The sequence below is a fragment of the Pantherophis guttatus genome, chromosome 2, assembly GCF_059756535.1.
Source record: "Pantherophis guttatus breed Tessera chromosome 2, ASM5975653v1, whole genome shotgun sequence".
Classification (NCBI taxonomy): Eukaryota; Metazoa; Chordata; class Lepidosauria; order Squamata; family Colubridae; genus Pantherophis; species Pantherophis guttatus.
The window spans coordinates 69,441,123-69,460,341 of NC_142064.1; the positions used below are offsets into that span (position 1 = coordinate 69,441,123).

The 19,219-nt window shown below is 35.9% G+C and overlaps 1 protein-coding gene across 11 annotated transcripts in view; it reads left to right on the forward strand.

The window, feature by feature from the left end:
* The window catches only part of TRPM3 (transient receptor potential cation channel subfamily M member 3), a 319,398-nt gene extending 309,896 nt beyond the window's left edge, over positions 1–9,502 (forward strand). For 6 of the 11 annotated variants that reach the window (XM_087886148.1, XM_034410250.3, XM_087886149.1 and 3 more), the window contains 4 exons: positions 593–743; positions 3,060–3,259; positions 5,323–5,455; positions 7,391–9,502. In XM_087886148.1, the coding sequence (XP_087742274.1) occupies positions 593–743; positions 3,060–3,259; positions 5,323–5,455; positions 7,391–8,837 (1,931 nt within the window). In that variant the 3' untranslated portion in view covers positions 8,838–9,502. The remainder of the gene's footprint in view (positions 1–592; positions 744–3,059; positions 3,260–5,322; positions 5,456–7,390) is intronic. The other 5 variants (XM_034410255.3, XM_034410254.3, XM_034410257.3 and 2 more) reach the window with 1 other exon arrangement.
* Positions 9,503–19,219: the final 9,717 nt, after the last annotated feature.

Here is a 19,219-nt window from a genome sequence, read left to right on the forward strand (position 1 = left end):
CTATGCCATTTTGTCCTCTGTTCTTTTCAAACACTGGTGACATAAAAGAAAGTAAAATGTCTGCTCTGTTGCCTATAAATTTTACCTGCCTGTCCACATTTGATTCTAGAATACTGTTAAATATCCTAAAGTGGACTAAAATAAGGCAGCAACAAAAATCCTATTGTGATTCTACATATATTAGTCAGATATACTATATTCATCAAATGTTCCTTTTTTAAATCGTTTGATACTACTGATATATCCTAGTTACCAAAAAGCAAACGGATATATAAATAACATTTCACACAGATGTTTTTATCAGTTCTTAGCACATTTAAGAGAGTTAAATTTCGAAGCACATAGTAAGTACCTAGAAATTGGCAGAAATGCCAAACTTTTTAATATTTGTCACAAGATTGGTTTTAAAGTATCTACCAACATAAATTATTTGCAATAGCAAACAATGTAAGTATTCCATGACAGAGTTTAGAGTACATTGATCATGGGTATCTTTTGCAGAGGGAGGATGTCCAGAAATTTCTAAGGTTTTGAAATACAGTATGTTCTGCAATCATTTCTTCTTAAAATTTATTTTCTTTCACCTCCTCAGCTCCATGCGGTCAAAACGAAACTAGAGAAGATGGTAAAATAATTCAGCTTCCTCCCTGCAAAACAGGAGCATGGATCGTTCCTGCCATAATGGCTTGCTATCTTTTGGTTGCAAACATCCTTCTGGTGAACTTACTGATTGCAGTTTTTAAGTGAGTTGATAAAATATTATATATTTCTCCTCCATCCACAGCAGCCATGCCAAACTTTTTAGTATTTGTCACCAGACTGATTTAAAGCATTTACCAACAGAAATTATTTGCAATGGTAAAAAATGTAAGTATTCCATGACAGAGGTTTAGAGTACATAATCATGGATATTTTTTGCAGAGGGTATATGTCCAGATATTTCTACAATTTTGAAATACAGGTGATCACAATGGTGCTACAATGGCCAAAACCTGGAAGGCCAATCAAACACAATTCATTCAGCACCCTTGTAACTTTGAATAACTAGCCACTGAACAAGTCATCATTAACCACAGACTATCCCAAATATGCTTTTTCAACAACGTTTCATTTTTCATCTAAGAAGCTTCTTCAGCTGAAGAAGTTTCTTGGATGAGAACCAGAACGTTTTCAAAGAAAAACCAGAAAGTCCAGTTGCCTCTTGAAAAAGCACCTTTGAGACAACCATGACCTGGATGACTGAGAATCTCCATAGACATTAACCGCAGACTACTTTTTTATAGGCACTATGTATGCCTTGACAAAGATGTAGCTGTTTTAAAGAGTTGCAAACAGAGGCTACATTTGTGCACTCTGAAGAAACTTTGCCCAGTTCTACAGCACAAGAATACCCAGTTATATAAATAAACATATAGTGTAAAAGTTGTGATTGTGTTACAGGTAAATTCAGTGTAATTGAAAACTCAGATGTGTTTCATATTCAATCAGGTTTAAATTCATAAACTGATTAAAAAAAAATAGATGGAACTATATTTTACTTTTGAACAAGAAGACTCTGTATTTTAGGGTAAAATTTAATCTTCCAAGCTGTTGTGGAAAACAAAGAAAGATTTCCAATTTATGTTATTTTAAAATATATACCTGAAGATAGCTTTAAGTTTGATCAAAGTCAAAAAGTGCTCAAAAGCGGCAATTAATCCTTGCTCCTCAGTCCATTTTTCTTTTCAGTTATTTTGGATGCATCAAGCACTGGAGAGCAGACTGAATTAAAAAAAAGAACATCTATTGAACACTTCTTCCAATATATATGCCCTAATCAACTAATATCAGGAGGTGTTTCCTGTACTATTTCCTATCCTAGGCTATTTTCTACCTGAAGGAGTTGACATATTGAAGATATCCTGAGATATGGATTCATCAAGGAAATCTCCTTCCTCCCTATCCACTGTTTAATTAAAGATAAAACTTACAGGCTGATACAAAGTTCAGCAATTTTGAGGCAGAGGTGCAAGGCCAGCATTAGCAGCCAAAATAGTTTGGTAATTACAAAATAAGCAGGGCCCTCCAGTAGTGGCAAAAGTTTCCATACAGTAAGCCTGCAAAAGACACCTGGTTTATTTGACCAAGACATGAGGTTAGGTTGAAATACTGAGTTGTATTCTCCTGTTATCTATCTCAGTAGTGAGGAACAGCCTTCTACTGGATGCCATCAAACAAGATGGCCACCTCACAATTTTGCCCCAAGTCCAAATTTAACAGCATTTCAGTGCTTTTACTTGCACTTGAGGTCCTCTGGTTGTCTTAGTGAAGTGGGAAAGAGTGGAGGTTGTGGTGGTGTTGCATCCATGCTACTGAAATAACCTAAGACGATGGCCAGTGTTAAAGGAAAATCTTGGAAACTGGTTCTTATAGCAGTTATATTTAAATACCCAAGTGAATAGATAGTTCTTTTAGAAGTAGACTATCTCCTATCTCCTAGACCAGTGATGGCAAACCTTTTAGACACCGAGTGCCCAAACCACCTGCGTGCATGGCCAAACCAAAAGGTGTGTGTGACCGCAGACATGCACAGCAGAGACTCGAAGACCAGCTGGCTGGTGGGAGGCGGGGCATCCCAACACTGGCAGCGCAGCAAGAGGTAAGATCTTTTTCTTTCATGGGCTTCTGTTTCGTTGTTTGCAGGGAAACAGAAACTCACAAAAGAAACGCCACGGAGATCTGACTTGGGGTGACGGTGCACTTGCCAGCAGAGAGGGCTCAGTGTGCCACCTCTGGCATGCGTGCCATAGGTTCGCCATCACAGTCTTAAACTATTTTTATGCAGAAATCAAAAATGTTGTACATGAGTAAAATAAACAGTATAGCAATGTAAACATAACAGATACTCTTATGAATAGTCCATCGAAAAGTGTTGGAATTGACCGCAGATGCTAACTGTACATACACGCTAAAATTTATTGTTTTTCAATGTGCAGAACAGATCCCAATGTTGCATATGCAAACAAAAAAAATTCAGCTGTTTTATCAAAAGCCTGTTCCTTTTTCTATTCCTATTTCAGCAACACATTTTTTGAAGTTAAGTCTATATCAAACCAGGTATGGAAGTTTCAGAGATATCAGCTTATTATGACCTTCCATGAAAGACCAGTCTTACCCCCTCCGCTAATCATCTTCAGTCACATGACCATGATATTTCAGCACATATGCTGTAGATGGCGGAAACACGACAGCGATCCAGATGAAGCAGACTATGGGCTCAGTAAGTATTATAGGATTTGTGCAGAATTACTTGGACAAAGCCATCATGCTTCATGAGGGCACTGGCATCACTTAGATACAGGACCACCCATGAGCAAACAGCAATTTCAGCTGAGGAATACACAACTGGGAGGTATGTGTGGTTTTGTAGTACAGCAGCCTTTGGGATACTGTACATTTGGAACCATTCCTTAATCATAGCCTGCAAAGTGAGTTTTGGAAATCTAAGGCTGAAAGCAAATCTGTAGGAAGCTGCATCCATCCATCCATCATACAATTACCTTTGAAGCAGCAGTGAAATCTGGCCGGATCTATCTGGCTCATGTGAACCGGTAGCGCCAGTGGCGGGAGGCTCTGCCCACCGCCAAGACATCATTACGTTTCATTTTTGACCCTCTGTGCATGCGCAGAAGGCTCTGCACATGTGCAGAAGAGGCGCGCACATAGCCCGCTCCCGTTCCCGAACCAGTAGCAAAAGTAAGTGGATTTCACCGCTGCTTGAAGGTAAGCAACATTCTGCAAAGGATAGAAAAAAAGTAAGGCATAGAAGCAGAAGAAATTAAAAGCAAGAGATAAAAGGAAGAAGGATACTTAATTAAGTCTCATTTCCACTATTGTTCACTACACTTTTCCATATCTTTATATTCTTACAAAGTATGGTCGCAGCATCCACTAATAAATTATTACATTGTCTTTTGTTATTTAAAATTCTTACCTTTGTCCTTTTGAGGAATCATCAATTCCATCCAGTCTCATCAGTTTTCTTCTTCTTCTCAATACTTTTCTTTTATATCATCATTTTGCAATTTTTTCATTCTCTCTATGTGGCCAAATTGTTTGGATTCTTGACTAACAGTATAAGTTAGTCAGTATATAATTCACCTGCATTGAAAGTACACAAACAGTCATGACCCCAGTCAATATATTTCTAATGTAACCACACCTTTCCATATGTATTTATCCATAAATACTTTAAACAATGTAAGGAGCATCATGTATACTTGTTTTAGCTTGGATTAGACCTGTTTATCATAAGCTTTGTATATGAACAAATATACAATAAACTTCTCACATTTCCAGTTTTCTTAATGTTCTGTACACCTCTTGACCAATATAAAACCACGCTGCCCTAAACCAATTTTGCTCATTGCTTCCTTATATTCTCTCAATCAGATTCTGTCACTTTTTCAAGTATCCTTAACAAATTAATTCTTAAATTATTTTTGCATTCACTTTTGCTACATTTTCCTATGCATTTCCTATGAGAATAAAAACATATCAAATATGAAGCATAGAAGCTCTTTTCGCACATACCCATTTACACTGCATACCTACTTAATAAGCAAATTGCATCCATATTTTAGCATTTCTGTTGTTATATGTATGCAGTGCTATCATTTTTCACACCGTTTGTGATTTCCTTTTCATCAGTTATTTCTTAAAACAGTCGTTTCAGCTTTAATTAATATTGCTGTACAAATCTCTCAAATAGCATTCCCTCACTCCAGTTTTACCTCAAAAGATTTCATCACTTTTGATTATATTTAATTTCATAGTTTGATAGACAAAATATGTATCAAGACCTAACTCACCTATTATCAGCTTTGTGGTGTTTTTCACTGAAGAAGACTGGGATTGAAGCCCATATTTTATGTATATAAAGCATGTGCATAGTTGGCTAAAGTCAGAGTAAAACAGGTTGCAATTCTCAGTCCAAATATAATTTCCAAAAAATGTTCAAGACATAGAATGAATTAATAATATTTCCTTGGCATGAGCACCTAACTGGTCTCTAGGTATTATAAAAGGGATGATTTTCTTTAGGCTCATGCCCAAACTTTGAAATTTCTTATTTTCCTAGTTTGGCCTGCCTTCAGGTTTTGTTTTGTTTTTGTTTTCTGTCTTTTGTCATTATGCAAAATCATTTCTATTTTTGCCCATGTTTTCTAATTTGATGAAAATGTTGCTTTAAAAATTTCTCAGACATTGTATCTTTATCTGTGTTCTATACTTACAACTAATTAGTTATTGACTGCTGATTATTGCCTTGTATGTGTCCTATAGAACTTTTTATAACAGATGATGAACTGAAGAAGGTTCATGATTTTGAAGAACAGTGCATAGAAGAATATTTCAGAGAGAAAGACGATAGATTTAATTCTTCCAATGATGAGAGAATCCGTGTAACTTCTGAAAGGTGCACAATATTTTGTTTGGCTTTGTAACTATTGTATGTTTTGAAAATTGTAATCGTAGAATTTTTCATTTTGTTGTTTTAAAACAAAAAGTGGTTTTAAAGTTTCATAATATTTTATTGGCTGCAAACTAATAGTAATCAAAAGATGATAAAACTATTTTGGAATTGTCATAAAAATGGCATTTATACAGAAACCCCACACACACAAAAATTAAGCATATTTCCAAGTAAAAATCCTTGGTTTAGATTACTTGGTTAAATCTGGATAAAATAGAGACCTCAATCATCAGTAGAATATAAAGTCTAAAAAATAACTAGAATACAAAAATATAGGTTTAGTTGCTATGTGTCAAGTCTTTCTTTATCCTATTATCAAATTGGGGGAGGTGAGAACAAGCATGAAATACATGGGAGGAAAGGGCTGTTTCTGATTCCAGTGCAAGTGATAGCCAAATCTCCTCCCCTTATGTATGGCAGAATCCTTCAGGGGGGAAAAAGATCTCTGCAACGCCAAAATTTGTTACATTAGTGCTACAAGCTCTACATCAAGCAAGCATCTGATTGGGCCTTTGATCTTATCCAACTCTAGTATTTCCTACGCATAGCCCACTTTTTTCTCTTTCTTCTCTTCTTGGTAAATTGGAAATCATCCCTGAATCTCAGAGTCATTTTTTGGGTAGAACATTGGGTTATGTGAAGTTTGCTTTTATAAATAGAAGCCATAATGCAAATTGAGGTCTTATTTCATAGTCTCTTAAAAAGGTAAAGGTTCCCCTGCACATGCATGCTAGTCGTTTCTGGCTCTAGGGGCAGTGCTCATCTCCGTTTCTAAGGTGAAGAGCCAGCATTGTCCGAAGACATCTCCGTGGTCATGTGGCCGGCATGACTAAACATCGAAGGTACACAGAGCGCTGTTATCTTCCCACCAAAGTGGTCCCCATTTTTCTTCTTGCATTTTTTTACATGCTTTCGAACAGCTAAGTTGGTTCAAGTAACGGGAGCTCACTCTGTTACACGGCGTTAGGGATTTGAACTGCCGACCTTCTGATTGACAAGCTTGGCGTCTTAGCCACTGAGCCACCACATCCCTCATAGTTTCTTAGTTTCTTAGAGCCAGGCAAGAGAATTGTTGGTGTAAACCTAGAGAAAAAGTGTAGAAAAGTTAATAAAGCATACATTTAATTGTATGTAAAATAATTACTTTGGAATATACTCGTAATATAACTGAAGGTTGAGGATATCATGACACTCTAAATTTATTTCTCCAGGGATCACTTGTTGCCATCATATTCATTTGACAAGAATTAGGCACTTTTCCAACTTCCTGGCAGCTTTCAAAATCTGTATAGCTGTGCAATTTTAGAGGTTTGATAAATCAATTACTACTTTCTATAGATTTGATCATTACTAAGGAGTTCACCACATAAAACCCACAAAATGGAAATATTTCTATACCAGAAATCAGTATTTTTGTCTTTGTGCATGTGAGCCTGCATTACATACAGTAGATCTGTAAATCTCACATTTACACATTTTAAATCTATAAATAATTTATATAGAACAGCTCTAAAAATCTATATTTTAAGATATGTAAATTTTTATTTTTTTTTTAAAAAAAGGACATCGGTACATCTCACAACTTTAATCAGGAGCAAAATGCAAATTCTTGTTTAAATATGTGTTGATAAAATCATTGAGGGGCAAGCAGTAAATGGATTTATCATTCCAGTTACCCATTAACCTATTTTTAATTGTTTATTTTTAAAAAGAGGATTAATTTTCTTAGTATGCATATCCTTATATTAATGGCATACCATTTACATTATTATCAATTTTCCTGATTAAGTAAACTGGTTTAGAAATAACCAAGCTAACCTGCTTGCCTTACTGAAGGTTACTGAAAAACATTTTTTCTCCTCTCTTTTCTCCCTGCAGAGTAGAGAATATGGCAATGCGATTAGAGGAAGTGAACGAACGAGAGCATTGCATGAAGGCCTCGCTTCAAACTGTCGATATACGGCTTGCTCAGCTGGAAGATATGATTGGGCGAATGGCCACAGCACTGGACAAAATTAGTGGCGTGGACAAAGGAGAGGCCAGTAAGATACGGTCTCGAACATCTTCTGACTGTACTGACACAGCTTACATTGTGAGGCAAAGTAGCTTCAACAGCCAGGAAGGGAACACATACAAACTTCAAGAGAGTATTGATCCCACAGGGGAAGAATCAATGTCCCCCACCTCTCCAACGTTAACACCTCGACTGCGAAGTCACTCCTTCTATGCGATGAATATGAAGGAGAAGGGTGGGCTTGAGAAATTTGAAACTATTTTGAAAGAACGGTCTCTGAGCCTTCATCGTGCCACTAGCTCTCACTCGGTCTCAAAAGAACCAAAAGTTTCATTAATGCCTGTAAGCACTTTGTCTATTGCTCCAGATTCTCGGAGGCCTTCCTCTTGCATTGATATTTATGTGTCTGCCATGGATGAGCTTCAGTCGGGAATAGAGCCCCTGGACAGTTCAATGAACATCCTTGGGACCAGAGACCCCACTCTTCAAGCTCAGATAACTTCCAGCGTTCTCTCGAGTAGTGCTTATGTCAGTGGTACCTCTGGGGATAGAATATCAGGCAGAAGTATTGAGTATGAAGAGCCTTCTTCATTGGAAACGAGGGTGTTTTCTTCAGATTATTCCCAAATCACAGACAGCCAAAACCCCTGGGAATTGGATCCCCCCCTATATCATACCTTAGAGCGTTCTAAAAGTAGTCGATACCTGGCTACAAGCCCCTTTATTTTAGAAGAGGCACCTATAGTAAAATCTCAAAGTTTTATGTTCTCTCCTTCCCGGAGTTATTTCAGCAGCCTCGGAGTGCCGGTCAAAACAGCAGAGTACACTAGCATTACCGACTGCATTGATACAAGGTGTGTCAGTGCTCCTCAAACCATTGCAGAAAGGTCAAGTTTTCCTGGGATCCATGGAGATAAGGTGGATGACTTGGGATGCTGCCATCCAGAGAGGGAAGCAGAACTAAGTCACCCAAGTTCTGACAATGAGGACACTGAAGCCAAAGACAAAAAAGCAGTTTCCTTGTCACCTCAAGATAGCAATACATCTAGGACCTTGTCTAACAATATTCTGCTTCCTAAAATAGAGCGGGCCAATAGTTATTCTGCAGATGAATCCAACTTACTCTACGTGCACACACGGAAAAGCTACTCCATCAGTGACAAACTTGATAGGCAGCGCAATGCGGCCAGCCTTCGAAGTACATTTCAGAGGAGCAAGTCATCCAAACCAGAAAGTACAGGAGACACCTTGTCAATGAGAAGACTCTCTAGAACAGGTGCATTCCGGAGCTTTGAGAGCAAATATTGCTAGAGATGACATCTGCTCTTTGGTCCTTCTCTTGAGCAGAATGAAGTAACCTCAGATTATGATGTGTCAGCAAAAAGCTGGCTTTTACCACCAGTCGAATTAGCCCTCTTTAATCTCCGTGCCAGCCACCGAGATTCTGCCTCTTGACCCAGTTGGCATTTGCACTTAATAGGGGGTGGGATGGGTGGGAGGGAAGATTTTAAAGACATTATTTTTTAAAAAAAGCTTTATGACATCGTGCATAAATGGGTAAATAGTTTGAGAAATCTGCCTTTCGAAATAGAAATAGATTTTTTTAAAAAAGAAGCAAAATAACATGCATCTAAAGTGGGTGTTTTAATTATGATTCTGTTGTTGTTTACATCAGTACATTTGTGATAACTTATGAAGCAGTATCTTTGAATAGAAGACAAACCTATCAATTCCCACTTTTCACTCTCATGGTTCACACGTCTTTTTTTGTACTGACAACTTGTAGTGCCACAAATGTTATATTTTCAAGAAGGGAAGTAAAAAGATGCCTTTTATATAGCAGCATGAGGGAAAGGGGGAAATTTATGTAATACATTATCATGTGGTTCCTGTATTAAACAGGCTTTTTCGCACAGCTGACCAAGCTCAGGAAGATTGTAATTAAGTGGAATAGTAAATACTTATTTTTGTAATTACATCTATTAGTTTAGAAAGAATTCCATGGAGCCTCCTTAAAATGTTACATGAGAGGATAAAAACAGTCCAGAGGCAACATCATATTCTTACTGTTCTGTACAACATTTCTATCTTTTTTTCCCCCCAAGAATTTGGATTTCATTGGGTATATTTGCATTTCATTGCTGTTCTAATTGTTCTATCATTTATTGCTGGAGGTATTGAATAGTGATCTTCTCTGAAAATATTAAAGGATTGAGAGGTTAGTTAGCCTAAGTGAAATTAAGACTTTGGATTGTTTCAAAAGCCATTCTTTTAAGTATGCTTCCATTGTCTAGAATGGCAAAGAGAAGATTTTATACCATGTAAGAATGGAATGTGAAAGTCTCATTGTCGACTCCTCAATAATGTTTGCAATAACCCTCCTGGATGCAAGAATTAAGCATGGCTCCTAGAGGATAATAGGCAGATGGCATAGTTATAGAGTTTCAATGTATGCATCGCTCTCTCACATCAGTGATATTTTAGAAAACATTTTAAAAATTATTTTGAGTTGGCTGTCCAAATTCCTTTTTTCAATTTTAAGCATTCAGACTAAATCTATGTGTGAAAGCAGTCTTCCAAACCACCCTAGAGAACGGATACTCTCCTTTGTTTTGAGTTACGGCTCCTGTTAACCCCACAAAGCTTGGCAAGGATCAAGGATTGTGGAAGTTCTGCAGATCTTTGGAAGGTTCCAAAATAAGCACAGAACTCTGAGAGTTTCCAAAGTCCTAATTCATCTGATAGTTGCGGGGGGGCAACACACAGCCACAGATCTTTTTGAACTCAGCTGTGCATTGATTTCAGTTATAAAATGTAATGCAAATTGCCCCGCTCAATTGACTTTCATGCTACTCTCCATCTCCCTTATTATCTCAGCTATTATTCTATAATTTGCCAAGATGTTTTTAGTATGTGCTTTTCCATGAGAATAATTTATCAAAGATCAAGACATATGCCAACATATCTGGATAGATGGCAAGCAGGATACACTGATTATTAGGTTTATTTCCTAAACTGCTTCTAAGGCCCAACTTTAATCCAGTAGTTGTAAATAACTGCACATTGCACATTTTTATTAGAGCTTTGATAGGTGTGATGTGTGTGTGTGTGTGTGTGTGTGTTAGAAAAAACTTTTCTACAGCAAAGAAATATGATGTGGAAGTAGCTGTTTTAGTCATTGGCCATTTCAAACATGTCTCCTATCTCATATGGGATTTCAGATTTTCCATGCACAAAATGGTGTCTAAGAAGGGTTTCTTTTTAATTTACTACTAATGCCTTTTTTCATACAATCACAATCATTCCAGATTTCATGAGATATGAAATAACCTTGTATAATTTTAAATAGGGTCTCAATTCATTCAAACTATTTCAATGACCTCAGATGAAACAGACCTATTTTAAATAAGTCAAAATGTATTACCATTCTTGCTCCTTTCTGCTTTGGACATAAACCCAGACTAGATCAACGTTATTCTCTTAAACTACTGAATTATTCAATTTCATTTGAGCTGACTGTGTGAAAGAACTCCTAAATGGATTCATAAAAACAATTCAAATCACCCTTTGGATTTTCCTGTTTGCCTTCAATGACAATGTCCTGACCTATGGTAATGATAATAAATGGGCCCTAGCTTGAAAACAAATTGACAAATAGGACTCCTGGTATCCCTATTCCTAGTGTGACAAAAGCCAAATTCTGGCAGAGTGCCAGCATTTATACCTTTTAATGCAAAAAATAGCCGTTTCTACCAAAGCACAATCTTAAGGTTCACTTCTACATGCTTCCTGGGAATGGAACCTATTTTGAAATACTTGCAAACTTGTAAACAAATGCAAAGGCATCTATTGTGGCTTTTGTTAAGAAAAGTGTATTCGAATGTGCATTTTTCATAAATTACCATAGATGTTCTGCTGTTAAAATCACAGAAAAAGAAACATTGTTTAGTACTACGTTTTTTTTAAAGTTACTATTAAAATATTCCTTAATGTCTATGGAGATTCTCAGTCATCCCGGTTTTCCCAAAGGTGCTTTTAACAAGAGGCAAAGAAAAGTTGCCTCTTGGAAAAAAGCACCTTTAGGATAAAATATTCCTTGCACACAGGAACAAGAAGGCAGGATCCACAGCATCATTGGAATTACAAAGAATCATTCTTAGGAAGTATACCTATTTTAAAACCATATCTCATTGAACTTTACAGCTTATACATATGATAAAAAGTGTATTCTTTGTATAATTTATAAAGCATACTTTAGCATTCCACTTTAGTCACCAGGACTGATCATGGATATTATGTCATTTACCCTCTTATCTTCTGTATTGAAAAAGTATATACAGGATCAGTTAATAGTTCAGAATATATTTTCTGTTAAGATATTCATAAATTGAGATGCTGTATGGAACTTAGAATACAGCATTATTAAACTAGAGGTCGCACTCTACAGGAAAAATTGGAAATATTTCCATTAGCTATCAAACAGCAATAATTGAACAGCAAAATGCTCATTTCTGCATAGTTGATGCTGCTAACTCAAGAATAAGTAAGCAAATGAAGCATTTTCCTGCTAAAATAAGCAACTTTTCTAGAGTATGGAAACAGATGTACCCTTATTTTCATTTTTTTAAAAGATTGTATTTATATCAAGATAAATGCATTACATTGAAGCTAGTAATATGAATGTTCCCATTTTCTCTAAAAACCATGATGGCTCTTTTGATACTCACTTGAATACTTCCTGTGTTTAAGAATGTGCTCTGGATACCTGTTTTTACAATCCTGCTCTGGATACCTGTTTTTACAATCCTGTATATATGCTATATTAGCCCCTAAAGTAGAAGCAACAAATTATATAACGTTTTAATTCATAACCTAAAATGTTATGTATAAAATATAAAATTACTAACCTGCATAGCCATGGAATAGGAAAGACAAAATTTCAAGATGAATTCAATTCAACATAGTGTATTTACTTTTATGCCATCATAATAATATCTGGATAAATGCTAATCAAGCATTCAGAATAACAAGAGGGCTACATTTACAAACTGAACAAGAGACACCAGAATAATCCATTTTTATTTTTTTTTTTACATAATGGTATGTTAGATCAACTTTTGGGTCTATCACTGTATCAGGGAGGACAACCTTTAGCGAGTCAAAGGCCACTCTTAACATTGGAGAGGTGGGCTTTGAAAGCCACAACATACACAGGGGCCAGATCTGGGTTTAGGGAGTGACATTTTGGGATTTCCCTTCATTTTCTTTTAAAAATGTTTTCCATTGTGTTGTCCTTAATTTAGGCCTCCCACAACAGTTTACATATGTTTCTTACCTGAAACTCTGCTGTGGGTTTGTAGCAATCATGTACCAAAAAAAAAAAAAAAGCTATGTGAGGCCCTGAAGTTAAAGGCTGCCCACCACTGCAGTGTAAAGTCATTTCTTTATACAGCAATATACAGTACAATGTTCGATAATAGGAAATAAAGTCCACTGAACAATATGGTCTGCTACCTAGCTTTCCAAGTATTAGCACTTATTGGGCAAGGAATCAGGTTTATCGTCATTGCTATTAGGCTTCCATTTATTTATTTATTGGCAGAGCTCCACTATCAATTCTGGCATAGCGTTTTTAGCCTGAATCTTGCAGATGTGTTGGGACTTTCTGACTGGGATTCTTGGGGGTTAGCATCCCAAAACATCTGTAGGGTGTCAGGTTAGAGAAGGCTAGCCATTGAGCTGGCATATATCCCTAATGAGCCACCAATAGCTGTGATACATGCATTATGAGAATGTGAAAGAATCAACCTAGGGAGTTATGCAAAAGGTAAAAAGAATAACCTCTTTAAAGTAATATTTAAAACTCTGTTGAGTTAGCTGTTTGTTTACATATGCTGTGCAATTGAGGAAGCAGTGTACAGTATTTTAAAAATTTCTTCTAGTGATCCATTCTGTTATTTCCGGTTCAAGTGACGCTGTTCTATAGTTGGATATATCACCTGTCCTAGGTAGTGAATTATAGCACATAATTCTTTCACAATAATAATGTGATAATGATTGAAATAATTTCTTCTTCCTTAAACTACAGTCTTATTTTGTGCCTATGAAAATGCATGCATTGTTCCATTAATTCCTTTTGGACTATTATGGGGTTCAACATTTCAATATTGCCTGCCTGTAACAATGAATCAAGTTAGAATGAAATAACAATTTTGGACTTTTACATTCTCTCCCAATATGTTCATTTTAATGAAACTGATTTTAATAGCACTTTAGTATTATATAAAATGACTTATAGAACAGTAGGGTCTTAAACCTACAGCATTTATGATTGAAATAATTATATATTTTGGAAACAAGGTACTTCATTGTTTGTTTTAGCATATGCCTGTTATCAAGTAGCGACAAGCAGCAAATTATTGAAATTGTAACAATTGCCAGTAATAAAATAAAACCCATAAATCCATAACACAAAATCATTGATATGAATCTTTCATATAACTTTTAAATTTTGAGGAAGATAAATGTTTGCATATAAAGTAGCTTCTCAGGGTTTAGGTGGCTTAGGACACACGATGGCTGCAGGACAAGAGGCAAATGAATATTTTAGATTATGCAATCGTGATAAATGTAGAAATGAAATACATGCCACTTTGTAAGGCAGTGCTTATGTTGCCAAATGAGAATTGTATTGCACAGAGCTAAAACCAGTCCTAAAATATATGCGTCACAGAAAAACCAACTTTGAATAAGATTGCAGGAAAAGGTGATTGGCTGCCAATGAAATGTTTAAAATGATGCCAAGGAGGGGAGGGTCTTCAAATCAGCTGCTTTAAGGAGACCTCATTAAATGTTAGGGGACAGAAACGTTTTCCAGAAGAAGTTGGACTGAAGATAAAATCCAGAAGTTCTCTTTAAATAGTAGTTTAGCAGTGCAACAGAAGGAAAAATGGGTAAAACTTTTATTAGGAATTAACCTAAATTATTAAAGCAAAAATAATTTTGCTGAATATTATCAAGTTAAATTTCAAATATGGAAATAACATTTTAGATGTGTTCTTGGATTTTAACAGTGAAGTTATTAGGGACTGTCTGAGAATAAGAATACACAAATCTGTGGTTCACCTGATATTTAAAAACCAATGTAAAGAATATTTGCACAGACATTCCAGTTCCAGAAAGAATTACATATTTTCCTATGGTTACTTATATAAATATTAATCTATTCTACTCTGATCTAGCTTTTAACTGAAAGGACAAAAAGTTCCAAAACATTACAGCTTGTTAGGCTACTCCAAGAAATAATGCAAAGTTTCAAACTCAAGTTCATACCTATTTATAATTTATTTTTTCCTGACAATCCACATCCTACATTTCAGGTGGGGCATGCACAAGACAATATGTTGTGTAGCGAACATTAACTTATCCCGTCACAAACCTCTGCCTTAGGAATTAGTATACCAAATGATTTATTTCTAAACATATTCAGGTCCTAGTTTTATCTTACTAGCATTCTGAAAAATCAATCTCTGTCCAACGTGAGAGTTCTTTTCATGATATTATGAAAACAAAGATGCAGACTGTGCTTTCACAAAAAAAGAGCACGCTTCCAACCCTCTGCATAGAAAAAGACCGTTGCTTCCATAAATTGCCCACATACAGGTATTTCAACCTGTAGAGAAACTTGCAGGAGCTTGTTGGACCCTTAGCCTTCTTTCTAACAAGTGCTAATAATCAGACTTCTTAGATCCTTGTTCTTTATCTTAATTGCTTCCAGTCCAAACCGTAAAGAGGGAAGCCTACTTGGAGGAGCTGCCCATCTCTAAGTAGAGAAGATCTCTTTAAGCTGTGAACCTGAAGCAGGTCATTGTCTTTAATGCCCTGATCTACAGTTCCATGGACAGTCATGTAGATGTGCCTCAGTAGAGCTACAAATTCCTTCTGGATTTGAACTCCCTTTTAAATGATGGCTAACAACTAGGCAATTTGAGATTTCAATCCATCCTGCACCTTCAAAGGTGAAAATTCCACTCTGGATTTTTCAGAAAATAAGCAGAGACTCCATTGCAAATTAGCACAGGTAACCAATGGAATAATGTATTGTAGTATTTCTCAATCACAGCAACTTTAAGATGTTGGTTTTGGGCTCCCAGAATTCCCCAGAGTGTTGACTGGGGAATTCTGGGAGTTCAGCTCCACCTATCTTAAACTTACTAGGACTGAGAAACATTTATCAGCTATATTTGACTATTTCGGACCTGGATATCCCAGAGCTATTAATTTTCTGTTAAATTATTAATTAAATTAATCTATTAAGTTAATCCATTCTTACCATGGGGTATCAGGTTGGAAAGAATTCTTATTCTTTTACCAGTGCATCTCCCACATATTTCTATTGGTAGTCCTCGACTTACAACCACAATTGAGCCGAACGTTTCAGTTGCTGAGTGAGACATTTGTTAAGTGAGTGTTGCCCCATTTTACAACCTTTCCTGCCACAGTTGTTAAGTGAATCACTGCATTTCTTAAGTTAGTAATACAGTTGTTAAATGAATCTGGCTTCCCCATTTGACTTTGCTTGAGAGAAGGTTACAAAACCTACATGACCCTGAGACATTGCAACCGTCATAAATAGGCCGGATTTTGATCATGTGACCCTGAGTATGCTGCAATTGTCTTAAGTGTGAAAAGCAGTCATAAGTCACTTTTTTCAGTGCCGTTGTAACATCAAATGGTCACTAAATGAACTGTTGTAAGTCGGGGACTACCTGTACTCAGAAACAAAGAGTTTTTGGAGCTCAGTGATACTGCCAAGTAAGCATGCCTAGATTACAATTTACATATTGGTACAAGAGATAGAAACTAGTTGGAAAAGGAATACATTTTATTTTATTTTAAATCTAAACAATAATAGTAAAAGAGTGGGATATGTGTGTGTGAGAGAGAATGATTATGAGGTAATAAAGGGATATGTCTTTGACATCTACAACTATCTAGAATGAATAGATAGCACGTTTTTCTGCTAACTGAAAGGGTTTTACAATTTACCCTAAAAGTTAAAGAAGATGTATTAGCAGGATTTTTTTATTTTCAGATCTATTACACTCATTTAAATAAAAACAATTAAAATGTAATTTCAAATCATTTCCTAGGAAAAAAAATTATTTAACAGGAAAATATATATCTAGAAAAAATTGTCCTTTTAAAGTTCTACTGGATTCACAATGCACTTTTAGGCTGTATATTAGATATATAATAAAAAGAAGAATTTGACAGTTGCTGCAGTAGAACTTTTGAAATTTCTGTAACAAATGTTTTGCAATAAAAATGGATGTAGTTGAAAATATTTCTGCAGTTTCTTGGTACTTCTGTTTATGGTCATTCCTTCTCCCTTAATCCAATACTCAGCTAACTGCTGTGACTAACCAATTCCACAAATATACAAGGTCTACATTTACACTGTGTTATTACTGACATCTTTTCAGACTTCCAAAAATGGTTGCTTCTATTTTATTCACAAAGCAGTTTTGAGCGTTGATATAAAAGTTAATACCTGCCCTAACAGGATGCTTAAAAATATTTAAATTGTTAAGTTAGAGTGTGATATCAGATTTTGCTTGCTTTTAATGATGGAAAATTATTTCCTATAATATGAATAATATGAATATGAAGGCTGTGCTTTCCTCACTGCATATAATTCAACTTCACAGTGTGTGTTCAATTGCAGACAAAGAAGATTATCCTATGGACAACAGTCAGCTCACAAATCTATCAAAATAAAATAAACAAGTGGAAAACCTAAGGACTATCTTGCCGTCTTTTCTTAGCAAAAGGATATCTAAGACTGAATGGTTCAAAAACCACAGAAAAGTCTGCCAGATCTAATTGCAAAAAACTAGGTTACCAACAGATGGCAGCAAAGAGATACAGAGAGATTATCAACTGGGTAAACAAAGAAGCAATCACTATAAAATTCCCATGCTAGAGAGGGTTTGTTTTTTTTTTTTTTAAAATGGGCCAATTATATGAGTCAGTTAAATAAAATACAAACAACAGGAGCCGATTGACATCTTTTCACATTGCTTTGCTCTGTTTAGTGGGAGCTAGAAATGTAATTTAAGAGCAGAAAGGCTAACCTAAATCTGCCACAAGGATGAAATCCAGAAGGTTCTGACAGGTTTTGGAGAACCAGTAGTGGAAATTTTGAGTAGTTTGGAGAACCAGCAAATGCCACCTTTGGCTGGCCCCAGAGTGGGGTGGGAATGGATATTTTGCAATATACTTCCCCCAGGAGTGTAGAGGGAATGGAGATTTTCCAGTATCCTTCCCCTGCCCCGCCCACCAAGCCACGCCCACAGAACCGGTAGTAAAAGAATTTGGATTTCACCACTGATCTGCCATATATACCAAAGCCACAAGTGATTTACTCAGTTGAGATATATAAATGCGAAATTAATGTGGGAAAAAAGCAATAGTGTCAACTATCAGACCTTCTGCATAATACTTGAAAGGCATATAGTTAAAAGTTCTGAGTTACTATGAAAGTGATATACGTTAAGAAAGTGCTATCAATCTAAAAAGTTGGTTTTTTAAAAAAAATAGAAAGCAAATTGGCCTGTTTCCAAAGTTCAAACCCACAATACAACACAACAATAAGAAGAGAAGCAATACACCAAGCATGTTAAGAGGCCTAGGCTGAATGGCCAGATTATCCATTTTATACGATACCAGAGATAAACTACAGCATTACAATGCTATACATGTTGAGACACTGGTCAGATTCTCATCAACAACACACAGTGTTATTGTTAAGTGTATTAGTTCATTGATATTGTCAGAAGAAATATGAGCAATATAGTGAAAAGAATGTTTGTTCAATTTTCTGAGTCTAAATAACAATAAATCCCAATGTAATGTATTCAATGCAATAGTTTATTCCCTTTTTCTTGTTTAGAAAACAAAAGCACTGGGTTCCATGTTGATGCCACACAATTATGATTTGTGAAAAAAGACCAAGAATAAATGTTCTTGGTTTCCATGTAAAAAAAAAAAAAATCTGTTATACTTATCAAAAACAGCCATATCCTACAGTAAATATAAGTAATGTTACTGATTGAGGATTGATGTTATAATTTCAAAATGAATATAGTCATATCAGCAAATCTGGGCAACCCAGAGTTGCCTTCTTCAGATGAAGGTGGTGATCACAAATCAAAATAACATGGTTATGCTTGAAGGTATTTCAGAACAGTGCATTCCAACCCACCAATCTTAGTAAATGCTTCAATATATGACATTTTGAGACGTCCGAAGCTCTCCAGAGTCTCTCTAATCTTAATAAAACACTATGTTTACGATGATTCAGCTACTGTAGATATCATCAAGGGCCACTACAGACAGTCAACTGATTCCAAGGACAAACCAAAGGAAGCTAGCATTCATTGCTTGATGAACTTTGTGTAAGTTAGGAAAACACAAAAGTTAGAAGCACTGTAAAAGTAATTTGCAATGGTTCTAACACAACAATTGATTATTTATTTATCTGCTACCTATCTTGCTGTCCAAGGCAACTTTGGGCAACATAAACTTGTTTGCCGCCCAACTTTCAATGCCATTTAAGAATTCTGGCACAGGTTAGATAACTCTTGTCAACCTTCCAAATGGGTTAGATCACAATTTACCATGAGCCAGCA